At 47.2% G+C, this 12,777-nt stretch overlaps 1 protein-coding gene across 1 annotated transcript; it reads right to left on the reverse strand.

Annotated features, from left to right (window-relative positions):
* Window positions 1-4,230: 4,230 nt before the first annotated feature.
* On the reverse strand, window positions 4,231-12,110 carry neff1 (neuronal intermediate filament family member 1). The gene is made up of 4 exons (XM_083912455.1): window positions 11,305-12,110; window positions 8,704-9,021; window positions 8,156-8,280; window positions 4,231-6,103 (listed from the first exon to the last, which is right to left on the reverse strand). The coding sequence occupies exons 1-4, from the start codon at window positions 12,043-12,045 to the stop codon at window positions 5,740-5,742; spliced, it is 1,548 nt and encodes a 515-aa protein (XP_083768581.1). The 5' UTR covers window positions 12,046-12,110; the 3' UTR covers window positions 4,231-5,739.
* Window positions 12,111-12,777: the final 667 nt, after the last annotated feature.

Here is a 12,777-nt window from a genome sequence, read left to right on the forward strand (position 1 = left end):
GCTAAAATTATGTTGGATTCATATTCATGTGTATTTTCAGATTAACTTCAGTTGTTGAAAAAATATCTTTCAGAAAAATGACCAAGCAGTAATTTGCCCCTCACCCTCCTCTGAGGACTCTGAGGACCCCTTTAATGGACAGTCACAGTCACAGTATCCATCTCAGAGCGTGCAGCATTGTAACGCGTGTTTGTCAGTACCAGTGATGTCTGACTCGACACATTCCTTTAATCTCTATTTTCCTATGTTGTCAGTATTTCTGTAAGAATGTTGTTGCAGGTCATTACTACTGAACCTTTTGTTCATGTCTATAAAGCGTTATTCATTTTCCTCCTTCTCTATCAGACACTATTCTGGCTTTGCTCTAAACGTGCTCCTGCACCATCTTTATTAACATGTCCCTTCCTCACATCTGAATGATTAATTACAATCATTTTTGCATGACTTGCATTATCATAAATATATGTATTGGAATAAAAGGTCAGTGTGATTAATGCTGTTACTGAAGGTGTGTTTATTCACTGCCCAGCTTGAACATCTAAAGCTTCTAAAAGAGAAAAATAGAGCCATGACTCAGCAGAAAACCTGGAAGGTAAGAACTGGTTCGGAAACATTAGTGTGACGACAAGACTACACTCGCATACCCACCCACCCAAAGATTATGACTGCAGTGCTTTTGACTCTGTTCTGTGGGGGCACTTCATCCTTGCTGCAGTGTGATGCCTCGGATGCTCCTCGGCCGTGCAACACAGCACGCTGCACATGTACGGTGCCACTGTGTAGAGTCCCGTCATGCTGTAACTGTCCCATCCTGTGGTGCACTGCTGTTTCTTCTTGCCTGGGCTCTGTGTGTGTTTGTGACAGGGGGCCGAATTTTTTGGCTGGAAACTCCTCAGCAGCTCCTCCAGAACTGCAGGGCTCTGGGACATCTGCAATGCAGAAGTCTATATATAGCCATGGAGTTACGGAGAGAGAGAGAGAGAGGGGGGGGGGAGAGGGAGACAGAGAGACAGACAAACAGACAGGAGGATAAAGGGAGACAGAGAGGAAGGACAAGACAGAGAGACACTGAATGAAAAGGGTGAACCTTGAACTGGAAAATGAGGACAACGTTCTCCAATGCAAACTTTTACAGCTTACACAAAGTGAATACCTGGTTTGTGCAAACTGAAAGCTGTGCAACACTCATTTTACTGGAGAATATTCCAGAAAGCCCCAGCAACCAAGTGTCAACTAAGGACATCAACACTTGCAATGGCAAGGTCACAGTACAGTGAGTGTGCCAGTATCTCTGTGTTTAACTCACTTAAAAGAGGAAATATAATTAATTGTGGACTCACAGGAACGGGGACGGGTGGTTGTTAAATGCTGAGGCTGAGTATTTATTGCTTTATCTCCAAGGGTCTCGGGAGGGCAGTGGAGGAGGAGAGCGGGTCAATTATGCATGCACCTCCACAACAACACAATCTGCTGACAGCAGAGCTCAGCACGCACGCAGCAGCAGCAGCAGCAGCGTGGGCAAATCAAGGACGACTGTGCACTCTGGCCAGCCGAGGCCCGTGGACCCGCAGAGCTGTGGGATTGATCAGACTCTTGATTCTTCAATAAATCTGCCCTCTGACACGCTCCCCGTCGGACTCCGCATCACAGAGGTCCACGCCGAGTCATAACTCTCCTTGTGTCATGGCCGAGACATAGAGCATCAATCATGCCGAGAGAGGAGGGCTTCAGCGGCACCGGGGACCTTTACACAATATACAAGAGACATTACGTGTATTGATTTACAATTATGGAACAGTTGTGATGTAACAGTGGAGTTTTTTTACATTATAGTCAATGATGCAGATGCAAGAAAGCACCATGATCTTTAAATAGAAATATACTAAAAGATACACAAATGTGCAGTTAAACTCAATACACCGGGTGTTTCGAGTTTGTGTGTGTGTCACGTGGCAAAATGTGGTCCTACTTCCTGACTTACACAGAGGCTAGCATGGTTGCTAGTGTCACAACCATGCAAGACACAGTCAGGTGTGTAGTTGAGATCAAAATAAGGGCTGAGTGTGAAAAGGGTGTGGTCCCAGCAAGGGTCCTGGAAGTGGAGGGGTAGAAAGGTAGGTAGGGAAGGGGCCATTGCCCCGCTACTTCAGCACTCTGGTGTTGCAGCCGGTGTGATCCCATCCCATAATGGTCTCTAGGTCATTTGAATGATGTATCATTTAAATAAATAGTTGGATATTGTGGGAAATACGCTATTTTGCTTACTTAACAAGGGTTTGATGAGATTGATGACCCCTCTGGTGTAGATCTCAGAGGGACCATGGTCTTTAGATAGAACGATGTAAATGTGCAGTTACACTCCCAGACAGCCCAGAGCAAATCCACATCCTTATCTCTCATGCAGTATTAGGTGATCTCTGGTGCACATCCAGAGAAGCGTTTTCTTTACTTTGTTGTAAAACGCTGTATTTTCTGCTCCCTGAACTTTACAAGCGTTCCTTTTCCTGTCATACTTAAAGTTAAACACATTTGTTCTGTCTCCTCCTACTTCTCTGTTTAATTGATTGTCTGTCAGTCTGTTAGTCTGTTAGTGCTGAATATGTTTTTGCCTCTCTGCTGATTCTCCTACACACACGCACACACACACACACACACACACACACAGGACTACAGTGTGTGAGCAAGGATACAAATAGTCTCAGGCTGTGATGAAGTTCTTGCTGGTCACAGCTGTGCTGGTGGGCCAGCGATGGCAACTGCCATCCATCTTAGGCGGCCCCATCTTTCACCTCCGTGTGCAGGCAGCCAGAGGTGATGAGATGAGCAGATAGCAACACCCGGCAGACATTATGCACCTCTGTCCAATAATGGAAAGATGTCGACTTCAGCCCGGAGGCTAAGGACGCAGGCAGGCTTGTGACTGGAATCAGAGTTTGTAGTACTTCTGTGTGAGTGAAGTAAATAAGTAGACAAATCCTTCGATAACAAATGCAGTCAAGGTGCCTTTGAGCACATTACTGATCCAGACCTGGTAGTTGATACATTATAAGCATTTTGAAATGTCCCATGCACCTGTGATATTAAAAACAAGTATGTTCGACCCTCCAGCGAGTCAACCCTCACAAAGCCATTGAGTCAGATGTGGTCAAGGGGAAGTATCTTTATGCATTGTGATGCCTCAAAGATGTGTCAGCTCACAATGACTCACATCAACACTGAAATAAGCTGTTGCTTCAGTTGAAATGTAAACCCGTGGCACAGGAAGCTTCTGATTTACAGAATGCAAAATGTGGTAACGCTCCCCAGTCAACTACATGTGAACTAAAGGCATCCTGGGACAGACTCCAGCTGCTTCCTGCCCTTTTATGGATTAACATATATATTTATGAAGGGAGATGTCAGGTCATGCATGAATTTTAAGCTGTAAATTTGAGTATTTTAGCAGAAGGCTTAATCATCATGTCAGAGTCCCCCTCTTCTGTAAAGACCAACGTCATCATATTTCATCACTTTTAGCGACCTTTTCAACGGCTTAACACTGAGCATACTGATATATTCCACTACTCCTGTTTATTCATGGATGGACAAACTCTCAAACTCAACACAATACTACAGTATTATATATCTATATCTATATATAACTCCATTATAACTCCATGTTTGCTCATTTTAACTTCTATAAGCACTAAACAACTATGGAGTATAATGTTTTTTTTCACAAATTTGTCATTCATTCATCCACCCATCTTCAACCACTTGTCCCTATTGGGGGGCTGGAGCCGGTCCCAGCTGACATCAGGCGATCGGGCGTGAGGCGGGGTACATCCTGGACAGGACGCCAGTCTATTGTAGGGTACATGGAGACAGACAATCATTCACACCTACGGGCAATTTAGAGTCATCAATTAACCTAACACCTGCACGTCTGTGGGAGGAAACCGGAGAACCCGGAGAAAACCCCCGGAGATCATGCAAACTCCACCTAGAAGGGCCCCAGCCAGGATTCGGACCAGGAACCCTCTCGCTGTGAGGCAACAGTGCTAACCACCATACCACCTTGTAATATCAGTAGTTCTAAGGAGTGGAAGAACACAGAGATGATGAGTGTTTGGTTCATAAATGTCTTTATTTGGCTTTGAGAGGAATATCACTGCATGAGATCGCAGCACGGACAGTCACAGTTGTATAGCAGAGATCTGGAGAGTGTCGGCACTCTTCAGCCTCCCCAAGTGAGATGGGCGTGAGACATGTTTTATTTTAACTTTCAATCGTGGTTAAGGCAAGTTTTTTTTTTTTGTTTAAATTGAACACACAACAAGCAAACATCTATCCCATCCAGCAGATATTCAAGCTCGAAGAGTCAGGCCATGCATTCATGCCCGTCGGTTGATTCATTTGTCATAAAAGAGAAACCCCCGGAGGATTTAAGCGATCGGTTAAAACACAGCTCAGAGCAAAGTGATGTGAAAATAGCCCTTAAATGCAACTCTGTACCACAGAGCCACGACACCTGCCGCATCTGCCCCCACCTGCCACTTACAGTCTGAGCTGAGGGCTGTCAGTGTCATCATCAGCTGCCTGACACCGACAGCCACCCTCACCTCCAACTTGTTTCCATTTTACAGCGAAATTAAACAAAAGCACCACTAAATTTCTATGAGGAGAAAGAAAAAAGGGGTTTCTCTAAAAACATAGGGAAAGAAATGAAAGAAGTCGATCCGCGGGTGAATATTAAACTGACAGGTGTGATGGAGGATACATTTATTGACAAATGAATCAATCAAAGAATCAAAAATATATATATATTTATATATATATAGCGTCAGTTTCAAACTCTACAATTGTCGTTTCCCAGAGATGCGCCTCCTCGTCGAGGAGCTGCAGCGGCTGGAATCATCACCCGACCTCCCAACACATTTGTATATACAGTTTTTTCCGAGCTCCGGGTTGCCGTTTAGTGCGGTGCTGTGATGCTGCGGTGACTTAAAGAGGATGAAACGGGGCTCGAATGGTACGCGGTACATATCTGTTGGTCGTGGTGGGATGAGATGCGGAACTAGAGAGTCGTGGAAAGGGCCGGAGGGACGGAGGGGAGTGAAGAACATTCAGTGGCTGTGGGGACATGTGGGGTCGGACTCACAGTTTAAATAGAAGCAGCTTTCACAAGCCGACATTCAGGAATGAGCTGGTAGAGCCTCGGTCTGCGATAAAATCTTTTACTGACAGTACTCTCCAACTTTTATAGACGTAAAAATCAAATAGCACCGTAAAAGTTGGACCGGCTGTGACTCTGTGCGTTTCTCTTAAAGTCTGTGTGCTGTTGTTACTTTTTCGAGGTTTGGATGCTTTGACTGCAAATGAGTATAACGTCGATGGCACACTTACTGCTGCTCGTGAGGAAAGGTCGACCCGTTTGAAACTCGAGACCGTGTGGCGTCATGCTAGCTCTCCGCTCGTCCCTCTGAGTGACGCATGCGGCGCGTGTTGGCGACCTCCGTAGAGTACGGAAATGGCTCCGACTCTTCTGCCGTCGCGATACGTCTATTTCCTCCTAAAGCTCGTTCTCTAATAACGTTTGTACTACTCGGTTCTGAAGTACAGAGCGAACGGAGACAGAAAAACAAGTGTGTGAGGCATCTGGAGTCTGACGGAGACCAGATCCGTATAAGTGACTGACGGTGGGATGTGGAATGTGTTATTGATAATGATGAAGATGATAATGATGATGACACAAGCAGTTTAGCTCTTGCTGTTCTTGTCGGTGGGGCTCTCCTTCTTCTTCTCCTTCTCCTTCTCTTCCGGCTTCTCCTCCTCCTCCTCTTCCCCCTCCTCTCCCTCACCCTCGCCCTCCTCCTGGTCGTCTCCCTCCTCTCCCTCCTCTCCCTCATCTCCCTCCTCTCCCTCCTCTTCCCCTTCCTCTCCCTCCTCTCCCTCCTCCTCGTCTTCGGCCTCCTCTTCCTCCTCCTCAGGCTTGGCTTCAGACCTCCTGTAGGCTCCGAGGGTGTAGGTGCGCGCTGACATGTAGGAGAAGCCCGGGTAGCCGGACTGGACCATGGCGCCGCCGACGGAGCTGAGGCGGCACTCCTCGCCTTCCAGCAGCTTCCTGCAAAGACAGACAGAGACAGACGGGGGACAAGAGATGACGTCGCCTCTAGTCTGGTGTCGTGACTATAATTGTCTCAGTGTATCTCTCCTGAGGGATCGAATATCACACGAGTATCAGTGGCAACACCTCCGCTCTCTGTTTTGTTGTATTTTCCCAAAACACCATCACAGTTGCTGAGTCAGGGTATTGTACGGTCTCACGTTGTATCACTTCCATTCACCTCTAGTATTACAGTTGGAGAAGAGCTGATCCATTTGCAGCAAAGAGGGACTATGAGATTGTTCACGTGAGCATTTTAAATCACACTTTTGAAAAGGAAAGCAGCTCATTACGACTATTTACTGTATAAAAAATGGACGTAGCATACCCGTCGGGGTCCGTTCTCTCAACTTGATCCAATCGTGATCGCCTACGGGAGTCGCCATCTTGTCAGACTTTGACTCCGCCTCATTTCCTCTTACAAAAAAAGGGCATGTATGTGACGTTGGGGGGAGGGAGATGCGTCCATCTGGCTGACGTACACCCAGAGGGTCAGAGGCTAGCTGTCACTCAAGAGGCCACGCCCCTAATTATTCATACATTTTAACCTTCAATAAAATAAAAACTAGCCGGGTACAAAAATCCAACCCCCTCCGTGTTGTCATGGAGATGTGACCTAAACACACAGACTAGATTGGTTTTTTGTACCAGGCTTTAAACAGGTTTAATGATGCTGTGTAAACGGCCTGTTTAACATGGGGGTCAATGAGAAACTGCTCTATTATGAAACCGGCCCCTAGTGGACACTTGGAGAACTGACGTTTTTGGCACTTCCTTTTTGGGTCAACCAGGAAGTCGCTGGGGTGGGGGCTTGATTACGACTCCTATTAACGTCTATTATTAGGTTGCGACCTCTAGTGGCCGTAGTACTTATGCAGGTGCAAAGTCAGAAGTCAGGTGACATCGTACTAAGAGGGTGGATTACAAGTTAACTTGTAAATCAACGTTATAATCCGTAAGATTTTCATCGAGCTAATTGTCTGTTCAGATACTCAAAGAGTGAGTTAAAACCGCGGTGATTGATCATATGACCCACCAGTGAAGGCGCTTGTATTTGCTGCTTTGACGAGAAACGCGATCTGAGTGTCCGCGGCGACTTTCCCGCGCTAAAATCAAACACAAGTGACAGTAAGTGGCGCTTTTTATGTCTTTCCCTCCCCTCTCTTTCCTTCCACATCGCGCGGGTGAGAGCTGCCAACCTACTGACGTCATTCAGTCGACACTGTGCGGTTTCAAAATTAACTCGGGGAGATGAATTACATCTTATCGCCAGAGTTGTGGCTAGAAACAATTCATCTCAATTCTAACGAGTTATGACTTTAAGTACATAATTATGTCAAGCTACTTCATGCATGTTGGGTGTTAGTTACGTAAAAACATATTTACTTTAACGCAAACCACGTGTTGCCTAAACCCAACCAAACTGTGACCGTTTCACAAAGTTAACCACATGTTTTAAACCTCAACCACTAGTTCAGGTATGAGGACGTGTTGATCTCCTGCCACCAGTAGGAGCAATCATTAAGGAAGCGCTCCTGTGAGTCATATTAGATCTGTAGCCAGACCAGGGTCATGCAGTTTTATACGGTGAATCCTAAAAACTGGACCCCAGACTCTGCACTAGAGTTTAATTCTAAAGATGCTTCAAATGAATGTTGGAGTGGAAGTGAGACGTCTTGTGGTATTGACTGGATTTTCGCTTGTAAGGATAGTATCAGCTGACAACATGTCCCTGAAATTTTAAACCATACAAAGTTTTGCCAACTAAAGAAACTGTCTTGCTCGGCTCGTGGACCTGGAAAAGGTTAGTAAGCCAAAGAAGTGGGATTTTGCATGTATCCACTGAACTTCAACAGTATGAAGGTGAGAGAACCAAATGAAAAATACAGTAATAACCATTGTACATCATAAGAATATCTAAATGGGGCCATGTATTGCACATGTAAAAGCAACTAAACACTTAAATTCAGGTTCATTTATCTCCCACCCTCCGTCACTGCTGTAACCTACCTGTAGGCAGCGATCTCTATGTCCAGCGCCATCTTGACATTCAGCAGGTCCTGGTACTCACGCAGGTGACGGGACATTTCTCCTTTGGTGCTGCGCAGGGCACCCTCCAGCTGCTGGATGGTATCCTACACACACACACACACACACACACACACACACACAATCATATTAGGAAACACTTATAAATCAGGTTGTCATGAACAAGACAATTCAAACTGTGCTGATAAACATCTAAGTCCATATGTTGAAGACGGTCTACCAGGTTGTGTCCTTGATCAGGCCTACTGTGTCCTTGAGTCTGACATCTCTGGCAGAATTCAAATTCTGTGGTAAATGGCCTTTGTTACGGAAATTGTCTCTGTTATTAGCCTGCACTCACCCTTACGAGGTGCAAAGCTTGTATTATAGACTGATTTATCTGTTGTCTGATCTTCTATACCGTCATCTTGACCAGGTGTCACTAGCAAAGCTCTCTCTCACCTGGGTAAATAAAAGTTGATCACATCATAAAACCCATTAAAGTATCTCACCCTGTGTGATTAACGTACCTGCATCTCTTCCATTTCATTGTTATGGCGATCGTCCATCTCGGCAATCTGCCTCTCCAGGGCCTCGTTGTGGCCCCTGAGGGCCTCGATCTCCAGGGTGCGGGCCTGCACCTGCCTGCGGTACTCGCTCAGCTCCTCCTTTGAGTGCTTAACAGCGTCCTGGTTGCGGGCGGCCGCCTCAGTCACGCTGGCGAACTTGGAGCGGTACCATTCTTCTGCCTGGTTCTGGTTTCGGGCCGACAGGTTCTCGTACTGGACCCGGATGTCCTTCAGGGCGGCGGTCAGGTCAGGTTTGCTCATGTCCATCTCCACTGACACCTGGATGTAACAACAGTGCTCTTTATTAGTAGGTTTAAACGTAGAAGTCACATCTGTAACACGATAATCCTCATATTTTCAAGAGTACATATGTATGAGAGTGCTGTTTTTGCTTATTACTTATACATAATTAACAAACTGTATCGGGCAGTGGACCACACTAGACCACATGACCAGTCTGATAAAAACAATTTCAGATAAATCAAACTCTATCTAATGATAATGTGCCTGCAGGTAGACGCTATTTTCCCTGTTTCTCACAGCTGTGTTCGATGCACACTCTTTCTTTCCGCGCTATAGTTAGACTGTGTCTCTTCCGGTGACATACACATGTATATTAGGTGAGCAGTGTGTCGATGCTCTGCCGCAGGACTGATGAATCGACTGCTGACTCGGGCTTCTGGAAAGCTGCGCTGTCAATATCTCACATGGCAGTAATATTCCCTGAAGGGGAAGAGGAGAAACCCTGGAGAAATCTACCGGCAGCCATCACTCTGCACGACTTACTCGATACTACTACGCATTCGATGAATTGATTTCTGCTCAAAGTTGCAGCGAAAGTTGCTGCAGCCCTCATTCGCTTCAATGCACCAGCAACACAACGAGCTCTGATATTGCTCCGTAGCATCTCGTTTGAAGAAGGAGCTTCTGTATTCGCACATGAATCGATGTTGTGGATGTTTTTGTCGATGAAAGCAGCTCCAACTAATTACAAAGACATTAGAAAACCTGTTTGTTTTTACTGTTGGGCTCATCTGCCCTACAAAGCCTAAGTGCAGTAACTACAAAGTCACTTATAATATGATTTATGCACAATTTTGGGGCTTAAAGCATGGATGTTAGGATTGATTTGGATAAAACATTATTCAAACGTAAGCTAACAAGCCATAATCCATCATCAGTGTGTCGAATACTCATTTCTTGGGACAATAAAGAAACTTTAAATACATTTTTTAGACCTTAAATGGTAGTTTCTGCACTTGGGCTGTGCAGGGCAGTCATGTTAAAAACACTTCAGCTTGAAATGTAGCCTGCACAAACACAACTGCCAGTGTACGGTACCTCACGGGGGTTTTACCGCCCGCTGCCCCCTTGGGACGACCACACCCCTGGATTATGCGCTATTTCTCCGCATTTTCGTCCTCCCTCCCTCCCCCCCTCCGCACCCTTCCTTCCCTCGCCTCCTCCAATGCAAACCTCACTATAAGCCTATCCCCCTCAAAATATTTACGACCTAACAGCAGAGATTACCGGAGCCTTCTGGAAGTTTGCAATGACCTTGCTGCACTAAACGTTTTCTGATTTGCATTTAAAGAGGCACCCCTGCACCACGACACTCACATAACACAGAAAATACACTTTGCAAAGACCGACATCGACCATTATGTGAAAAAAAGACACTATTTTATACAAAACATCTCCAAGTTTGCACGGGGGCGTGCCGGAGCGCGAGACCCCCAGATTGCATGAGGCGGAGGAGGAGGAGGAGGAGGAGGGAGAGGAGGAGGGAGAGCTCGCGGTGCTGAAACGGAACTGCAGTGCCATCAATTATCTAGTGCGCAATAGGAGCACGCAGTAGGTCGAGGGTACAGATAACCGCGTCAAGGCCGGTTTACTTTAACATGAAGCCCGAGTAAACACCTGCAGTGGACCTGAGTGTGTGGCTGAATGACCGGTGCCAAGGTTACTAACACATGTCTCTGTGGTTCTTTGGTCAGTCTCTGGGTGTTACAGGGATGTTAGTCCATTAAAGCCATTAGGTGAAACAGGCAATGACCTCCCATAATGATTGAGACGGTCGCTGTAAAGTCAGTCCACCAGCCCAAGTTGCTATAGCAGTGTTACACCGCCCTACACAGCCTAAGTGCGGTAACTAGGAAAACATGTAAGGTATAAAAAATGTCTTTAAAGTTTGTTTATGGTCCCAGCAAATTCATATTAGGACCACTGATGATGGATTGTGGTTTACTAGTTTGTCATTTACTAATTTTCATCTAAATAAATCCATATTTTCAGGCCAATCATTGTGCAGAAATCATGTTATTAGTGATTTTGTATAGTTACTGCACATAGGCTTTGTAGGGCAGTATAGCCTATAGAGATATTTTGTCTTATGGCAAAACAGGTATGGATGTGACACTGTAAAAAGTGAAGTCTATGCGGATTGAGGAGATTTAAAGTGGTAGTTGGTGGTAGTTGGTGATACAGAACCACCTGTGAGTGTGTGTGGACCTGCAGGTCATCAGAACACAGCGGGGTGTGTGTGTGTGTGTGCGTGTGTACCTGAGAGGCCTGCAGGGACGTCTGCAGCTCCTGCAGCTCCTCCTCGTGAACTTTCCTGAGGAAGGCGATCTCATCCAGCAGCGACTCCACTTTCTTCTCCAGCTCCAGGCGCGCCAGGGTGGCGTCGTCCACGTCCTTACGGTAGCCCTTCAGGGTGTTCTCCGCCTCTTCGCGCAGCTTGGTCTCCTCCTCCAGCTTCTCCCTGACGCGCTCCAGCGTGTCGTTCATCTGCACGCAGTCCAGGTGCATCTGGCTCCTCTCGTGCGTCAGCTCCTCCACGCGCGCCCGCAGCTCGCGGATCTCCTGCTCGTACAGCTCGTGCAGGCGCGACGGCTCGTTGTTGCGCTGCCGCAGCATCATGACCTCCGCCTCCAGGACTTTGTTCTGCTGCTCCAGATTGTGGACTTTCTCAATGAAGGACACGAAGCGGTCGTTGAGGCCCTGCAGCTGCTCCTTCTCGTTGGTGCGGATGATTTTGAGCTCGTTGGTGACCGCGGTGGACTGGGTCAGGTCCATGGCAGAGTCCGGCATGGAGGAGAAGACGCGGCCGGGAGCCGCCGTCCTGCGGTAGCTGGTGGAGGACATCACGGAGGGGGAAGCGTAGGCGCGGTGGCTGCTGCGGTACCCCGCGGGGTGCAGGCGGGACGGGCTGCTGCCCAGACCCACGCGGCCGGACCGGGGGGCATCTCCGAAGATCTTCCGATAGGAGCTGCTGCTGTAAACGTCGCTGGAGTAACTCATGTTTCCTTTACCTCGGTGGTGTCCGGTCCGACTGAGAGAGAGTGCGTGTGTGTGTGTGGAGTTTAGGAGTGTGTGAGGGTGAGTGTGTGAGCGAGAGAGAAAAGTGAGATGCGAGTGATGCCCGGCCCGAACAGGTGCTCTTATAGTGAAGGCGCCGGCGCATCATTTGACGCAGGGACAACAGAAGATGAGGGAAACCTGCAAGCTTTTGCAGAAAGCCTCCACCCTCTGGGGAGACACGAGTCCACTCATGCAGATCCTCACTCACACACAGACACACACACGCACACACACACACACACACACACACACACACACACACACACACACACACACACACACACACACACTAAATGAAGATCACGGTTTTGTATAGGGGCTGTATTGTACCCACTGACCCGAGGACTTCACTTCAACTTAAGGTCGCCTTTCATGCTCTGGCATCTTAATAACTATAATAATATAACCTCATGATAATAATCAGGTGTAATCTCATTTTCCCGGCACATGTTTTAGCCCTCCGGACTGTCTCATGTTACCTTAGTCCACACTGTCCACTGTCATTGCACTTTTTCTTTGCTGTCCCAGCAGAATGGCAAGTGGGATCGATGCGTGTGCCAGAGTGTTTTGGTGCTGCAGTCCGCATCCATCCGCCCTCATCCTCCCCCGACCTCCGCAATATCGGAATACGGAATGACACTCATCACAGTGGCCTGGTTCCTGCGCTCCCCA

The sequence above is a fragment of the Echiichthys vipera genome, assembly GCF_963691815.1.
Source record: "Echiichthys vipera genome assembly, chromosome: 4".
NCBI lineage: Eukaryota > Metazoa > Chordata > Actinopteri > Perciformes > Trachinidae > Echiichthys > Echiichthys vipera.

What these genes read in the sequence shown, in the direction of transcription:
- neff1 (XM_083912455.1), bottom strand. Translation starts at nt 12,045, where the DNA reads ATGAGTTACTCCAGCGACGTTTACAGCAGCAGCTCCTATCGGAAGATC. An exon ending in ATGAAATGGAAGAGATGCAG is followed by an intron (nt 8,281 to 8,703) that starts GTACGTTAATCA and finishes GTGTGTGTGTAG; the next exon opens with GATACCATCCAGCAGCTGGA. An exon ending in ATAGAGATCGCTGCCTACAG is followed by an intron (nt 6,104 to 8,155) that starts GTAGGTTACAGC and finishes CTGTCTTTGCAG; the next exon opens with GAAGCTGCTGGAAGGCGAGG.